This window comes from Triticum dicoccoides, chromosome 6A (assembly GCF_002162155.2).
Source record: "Triticum dicoccoides isolate Atlit2015 ecotype Zavitan chromosome 6A, WEW_v2.0, whole genome shotgun sequence".
NCBI classification, from domain to species: Eukaryota; Viridiplantae; Streptophyta; class Magnoliopsida; order Poales; family Poaceae; genus Triticum; species Triticum dicoccoides.
Window position 1 is genome coordinate 19,576,516 of NC_041390.1, and position 6,924 is coordinate 19,583,439.

At 41.7% G+C, this 6,924-nt stretch overlaps 1 protein-coding gene across 1 annotated transcript; it reads left to right on the forward strand.

Annotated features, from left to right (window-relative positions):
- The first annotated feature begins 3,635 nt into the window (after positions 1-3,635).
- LOC119319386 lies at positions 3,636-4,972 on the forward strand. The gene has a single exon (XM_037593871.1). The coding sequence runs from the start codon at positions 3,636-3,638 to the stop codon at positions 4,866-4,868; it is 1,233 nt and encodes a 410-aa protein (XP_037449768.1). The 3' UTR covers positions 4,869-4,972.
- The last annotated feature ends 1,952 nt before the right edge of the window (positions 4,973-6,924 follow it).

The window sequence follows — 6,924 nt, forward strand, 5'->3', positions numbered from 1 at the left end:
GTATTGTAGAGTACAATTTGTTTAAGCTAAAATTTGCTTTTGCATGGAAGCTAATTTTATATTTGAGGTGTAATAGATACACATGCCTTGGATACACTCCGTTCTGATGGTAATACTTTCAGTCACTCACAAACAATAAGCTTCAGCATACAAGGCAGCGTTCAATGCTATTGGACTCAGGTGTTGGTATACAATTTCTTGTACATTTTACTTCAGCTTACAAGGCAGAGTTCAATGCTACTAAGGCTGTTCTTAGTGTATTGACAAAGCCAATTATGGGGCCACTGTTGGAGGTTCTTGAATGTACCCTGCCACTATGGAACATGTGTGCAGAAACAGTTGAATATCTCAGTTCAGCTGCAATGGTAGCGATGGAGACATCATGCAGTGTGGTTATTATTTGGCCATTTTGGTTCATCTTCAGTACGATATTTAATATTGGTATGGTTACTGTAGTCTCCCAAATGATTTTTTTCTTTTTCCCTTTGCTTTTTTATTATTCTGATGACTTACTAATATTTTTATTTGCATTTTATTTACTGCAGCCAATTCAGTCTTGTACCCTGTAATTTGGTTCGTCGGAGAGATACTAGCCGCACCTTTCCGACTTGTCACTGCACTAGCAAGTTTTGTAGCACACTTCTTTGATGATATTGTTGATGTTTTAGACAAACCTGGCCAACATTAAGTTTGTTATATCATGTTGGTTCTGCATCCAGTGCACCTGCACTTATATCTGAAACTACCATTTGGGGATTATACTGGAAAGATCTTCTGTACCAGGTAACATAAATTTGTTTGCATGCCTACTATTTTTTTCAATTAGTATATTATGCAACTTACATCGGCTCTTGTTTTAGATTTTCCATGCAGCCCGGAGAATTTTCTACTATTTTGTTGCCTTCTTTTCAATGTGCAATAGGCATCAGCTAAGATAATTTTTCTTTTGGCTTGTATGCAGAGGTAGTATTTGCAAATTAGACAGACAATTAGTCAAAAATCTGAATGATGAGAACATCTGTGTTTTTTTGTTAAGAGTTCAAACTTCTTCAAACCGGCTTGTTTGGTGTGTCTGGCCAAGAAAATTTTAAAATTATGTAGTGTACCTCACATTATGCCTCCATGAGTGCTATGTGTTAATTGCGACTACATGCTGCAGCATTTACAATCACATAGAAGTTCATCTCTGACGCCTATCCTACCTTAAATGGCACGCAACATACTTCCTCTTGTGAAGGAGCTTGGAAGTACAGTAATCAAGATCATGCTGTAAGTACTTGCATTTTATACTTATGGTTGACGCTTGTGTTCATTCAATCGTGTTTCGGAAACGAAATACCTCTCTAGGGAAAGAAAAACCCCGAGAACTGATATTATTTATTTTATTATGATACTCCTGGACATGTGAATACATATTCATTCCAAAACAGCCCATCTACCGTGGACTGGACACTGAGAGTGTAAAGAGCGATGGTGATGATTCTGGAGATTGTGTTAGGGTGTCGTCAAGTTTCACAAGCTCAGCATACACCCCACCAGCTACCACCTTGCTCTGGACCTAACAAGAGAAGAAGGATAACAAGATCTGATGCTGGATGCCTGGAAGTGATATATCTAAAGAACCATACTCAGAATTTGTGACCTCACCAAGATATTCATCTTCATCATGTTGCGGTGATAATGACAGTAGCAAGCCACTGGTGGAGCCTAGCACATACAAGGATGTGTTGATCTTGTTCTGATTCAACGATCATGATCTGCCGTTTAGACTAAAGGAAGTTATACTGTCTGATCGTTCTTGATCCCTTCCTTCGCATTCACGACCATCGAGATGACTCCATTAACGAGACGTTCTTCGGCATTGACCACCGCCCCTGCACGATGTTTAGACTCTAGGCTGTAGTGTGTTAAGCGGACGAGAAATCTGAGCATCTCCACTTGTCTAGGTTTCTCCACTGCATATTCTGCATGCCCCTGCACCTACTGCCTTCCATATCTATGCTAACCTACACCCCCTTTGTTAGTGTTTTTGTTTATATATTGTCCTTCTGTTCTTGATGTGGATGGGTGGAAGCATGTATTTCTGATACATGTATACGTTTTAAGAAGGGATGTTCTCCTATTATGCATGTACCTATTTTCTTAAAAGCATCCAATGTCTGTCATGTCAATTATGTTGACTGACCAAGATGATTGTCTTTTATAGCTTATATATACTATGCATTTTTTTCTTTCATTTTTTTTGCTTGTGTTCATTGGATTGTTTTATGAGCTGTGATATCCACTTCTTAAATAATAAGGAATTCCATGCAAAATTCCGTGGAGCATAATCTTGATTGCCCATTGAGGAAGAAATTTAAGTTAACGGCACTACTAATGGGTGGCACTGATGGAAGAAATTTAAGCATATATTTTTGTACATGACCGATGATGATGTTGTTGTAGCGTCTTGGGTGCATATAACCCTTGAGCTAGGCAATCGGATGGATGTCCTGGATTTATGATATTTTTTGTCAGCATTTATTTTTATTGGCAATAACGGTTGTAATATACACTCTCTGCTTTAAGAAAAACATTTTGATGTTAAGATTTCACTTTTGAATGTTGGTTAAATGTCATTGATATTTGTGTGTGATTTATTCCATTTTAGTAGTCATTAGGGTGAGTATCTGCAGTACATAATCAAGTCTTAGAAATTCCATAATACCTTATCAACGCCATTAGCATCTTTACGCAAGCCTTTGGTTAGCGACCTCATCTGTGAATCATCCGTTGATTTAACTATTCCTTGATTTAATTTTTCTCAGCCTTGAGTTGTCGATTGATCATACCATGACATTGACTGTATCCATTGATTACTTTTTTCCATCTTTAGTTATCACCTGTTTACATCATGATATTAAGAACAATTTTAGGATTGCATGTCCATGGACTGACACAATTCAATGATGCTTTTCAATTATAACTAGATTTAATCTGTTCTTTTTACAACCTATGAAAATAGTGAACGAATGAAATAATGTATATATTGTTTGTATGACCACAATACTCTCACTTTTCAAAATACAACTTGGGCAACATCACAACACTGTGTATCCATTTAATTTATATATTTTGAAACATTTTTATGCATTTAATTTATATTTTTCAAACATTTATTATTAAATGCATTTAATATATATATATTTTGAACCATTTGTATGTATATTGGTTTGAATTTCGACTGAACAATGTTTGAGACGTGCATTGCTAGTATAAAGATCTGTTCTGCAATCTAACCACCAATCAATTCTACAGCTTCTCTCTTATGTCGTAACATTCTTAAGTGTATGCCCGCACGAAGGGCAGGTATTTGGAACGATTTCGGAGGAAACTGTTGACAACGAAACTGCAGAATTAGGGGGATCGTGGACTTTCCGTTATATTACGGGCTGTTAGAAGTTAGAACCGGGAAATGTGGATCACCAAAACAGATCACAGTTTATGGAAACCTCTACGTGCGAACCACCAAAACAGATACTATTCCTATGATACACGTCTATGATCTGGGCTAATTATACCGCATCGATCGGGACGCGATCGGATCTCGCCCGGTACTGGGCTCCCTCGTAGAGCCACCCATCGAGGCATCGACCATGGTAGGCGGCGGCGGCGACGCCAGGTCGCGGACGCAAGCTGCAAGAGGGCGGAGGCAGAAGGCAGCGTCGCTGCCGTTGGACGTGCTGGTGGACATTGCGGCGCGCACCGACCCGGCCACCTTCGTGCGCTGCGCCGCCACGTGCGTGGACATGCGCTGCCGCGTCAAGGAATACATCAGCCTCCATGGCCCCCTCCACCTCCGGCACGGCGACCGCTTCGTGCTCCCCCTCCTGCGCGGCCACCTGATCTACCGGCAGCGTGACTGGTCAATGCCAAAGGAGGAGTTATTTCTGGTGGACACCACCGTGCCGGATGCCACCAAGCTGCGCATGGCCACTGGCGGTGGCATTCCCCTATCGTCCCGCGATGGCCTCGTCCTCGCCCGTGTGGGCGTGGCCAAAGAGCTCCGCGTGTGCGACCCGGCGACCGGCAGGAGCCTGACCCTGCCGTCTGAACCGGCGTTTCGTTGGGTGTCTCGGATAAATTATGTCTTGATCGTCGGCGACCATGATGAGGGTGTGACTCCCGTTGGTCGGCATTTCCATGTAGTCATGGCATACCTAGATACGTCACAGTACCGCCCTCACCTGAAGCTCCGCACCTACTCATCGGAGCACGGAGTGTGGGGATGCTACACTGAGATTCAGGTCCCTAGCCTGCAAGGCAGCCGCTTGCAGGGACGCCTCAACAAGCCTCTGGTTGTCGGGGGCGCTGTGCACTGGTTTTGCCTGACCGACACCGGTACCTATGTCCTGAAGCTCAATGTCAGAGGGGTAAAGGTGATGGTTACGAAGCTCCCAAAGAGCTTCCCACACCATGGGCGGCACCCAAAACTTCTGGCAACATCATCGATGGACGGGAATGTGCTCTTGCTCGTCGCCGACGGCGACAAGATGTCAGCTTGGGCACAGTCAAAGCATACAGCCTTGTGGCAGCAACGACCACATGTGGTGATCAACATGACAGAGACAATTTTGCGTTTCCTTGACAAGGTAGGCGGGAGCTGCATTCCGCCGACGAAGCCAGTCCAATTCAACCTAGTGTGGCTCGCCGAGAGGAGCGGCACTGTGCTCATCAACGCATGCGACGGTTTCTTCTGGCTCGACCTGCAGTCCATGGAGATTGTGAGGTGGTTCTCGGATCGTAGGGTCCAATACATGACCGAGAATAATATCCCCTATGAGATGAGTTTGACAGCTTGGGTTCCAACATTCAGTAGCACTTTCTGAGTAATTCTTTCCATTTCCGATTCCAGTATCAACTTCATCAACAACTGTAGAAGCATGCATCTACGACTTTGTTGGAAAAAATAATTTAATTTCACAAATTCTATTCGCCCCTTCAAGATAAAATTGTTGTCCTGTGATAGTCCTAATGGTTTTGCTAGTTTACTCTGTGGTCTGTGCTTGTGCAGGCATTTTGTTTTCTTTCATGTGAATTGAGATGCCCTCCCATTTTACTTTGAACTACAACATGCTGAAAGATTCATGAAATGTACGATGTAGACACGTAACGATTTTGCATAATTCCTAGACGACAGGTTGCCTAGGAAGGTAAATGACTGACCGCAATCTGCTGCATTAAGTCACTGCTGGTCAAGATCTCCAGGTATGGAGCAAGCATACTTCATTGCTGATTCTGGCGGTAATGCTGTGATCTTTATAGGGTTATCTATCAAACTCGTGCTGGTTTATGATGATGATTCCATGTTTAATTCTAGGATTTGGTTGGTTTTTGGTAAGGAAGTGATGATTTGTAATTTCTTAGATACACACATTTCGCAATCAACATCAGGGTCAGGTGTATGCCTAACCCACCCATTGGGTCAGAATATATCATTGGGCTGCAACCTTAAGTTATGGCTTCAGACATATTTTTGTTGTGTACCGTAAAATCATATATTTGATATGGTGAATCATCCATTTTTTTCAAAAGAAATGGCATTTGCGTTTGTGTGGTTCAAAGTTACTGAGCAGAGCAAATATAATGCTTCTGGAACCTGCTGTTGCCCCCAAGTCTCCTAATACCAGTTTGTGATGGTACTGAAATATGATTATTTTTTTCTTAGCATGGACCTCACATTCTGTTATATCATTGTTCTCTGAACTATCAGCGCAAAACATAAATTGAGCCCACAAAGGTATAAAACTAAGAGCGGGAAGAAGTGTAGCCTTGTTATCATGCTGACAACAATATTTTCTTTGTCTTAAAACAAATTCGTTCCATCAAGCTTCGAATTTAGCTTCCTATTTCATAAATATAATCATTGCGTAATTTTTTACTGCCTAGTTTTTAGCTGTGAACCCCAAGTGTACTTGTCTTTTCTTCCCAAATGTTGCTTGGCGGATCATATATATTTTCTGGAACGCTAGAGGATCAAACGTTCATGTGGGTAAACTTGAGCTTATGCAGAGATTTGTGATTCAGATATATAACAGTCAAAAATTCCTTTGTAGGCAAGTTGCTAGTCCACGCTAATAATGGGTACTTTGTGTTTGTGTGGCATTTTTCCTTATATGATCAGAGTTCTAATGTCCTGGAATGCAGATTATAAATTGCAGATCTGTTTGGGATATGGTGCCATTTAACATGTAATGGTGTAGCATTTTTGGATGGAAACACAAGCAAACTATATGGCTGTAGCAGATTCATTATTTGGTTTCTGAGCACGTGATTTTAGTATAGTTGTACGGTCCACTTATCTTGTTAGTTCATTTATAAATTTTTATGCATAACGTGGCAGAAAACTACAATGATGCTAAATTACCTTCATACTGTTTCTCCCTCTGTTTTCTCTGACGCCGCCATGCCATGTGAAGGTGGAGGATATAAGCAGAGATGGTGGGTGACAACGGAGAGCAGAGATTTGCATTTCCTAGATTATATTAACAATTCTAACCATCTTCGTTATATAAGTTGTAGTGGATTAATTAGGATGCTATGACGGGGGATGGTTCTCCTATGGTGTGGTACCATGACTTTTTGCGACTGGAGTCTTTCTTTTCAGACAAGAGTCCCGTTGTTATGCATGTTTATAGTAGCTGCCCCGTCTAGTTTCTACTTGTATTACTGCTTTTTGGTTGCTCTGCTTGCTTGTGGTGAATGGTATTTGAAGAAGTATTTGATACCCTCATGTCCTGGTGCCTTTGTATGGCCTTTGACAAGTCTAATGTCCATTTGGATGGTGCATTTGATCGTAGACGGTGTCTATGGAACAGGTCTAGGAAGCCGGTTATCAGGCTTGTTGTGAGAACCATTCTAAGTTCATATTCCTTTGGTATATAT

Coding starts and splice junctions, on each gene's coding strand:
- LOC119319386 (XM_037593871.1), top strand. CDS start 3,636: ATGGTAGGCGGCGGCGGCGACGCCAGGTCGCGGACGCAAGCTGCAAGA.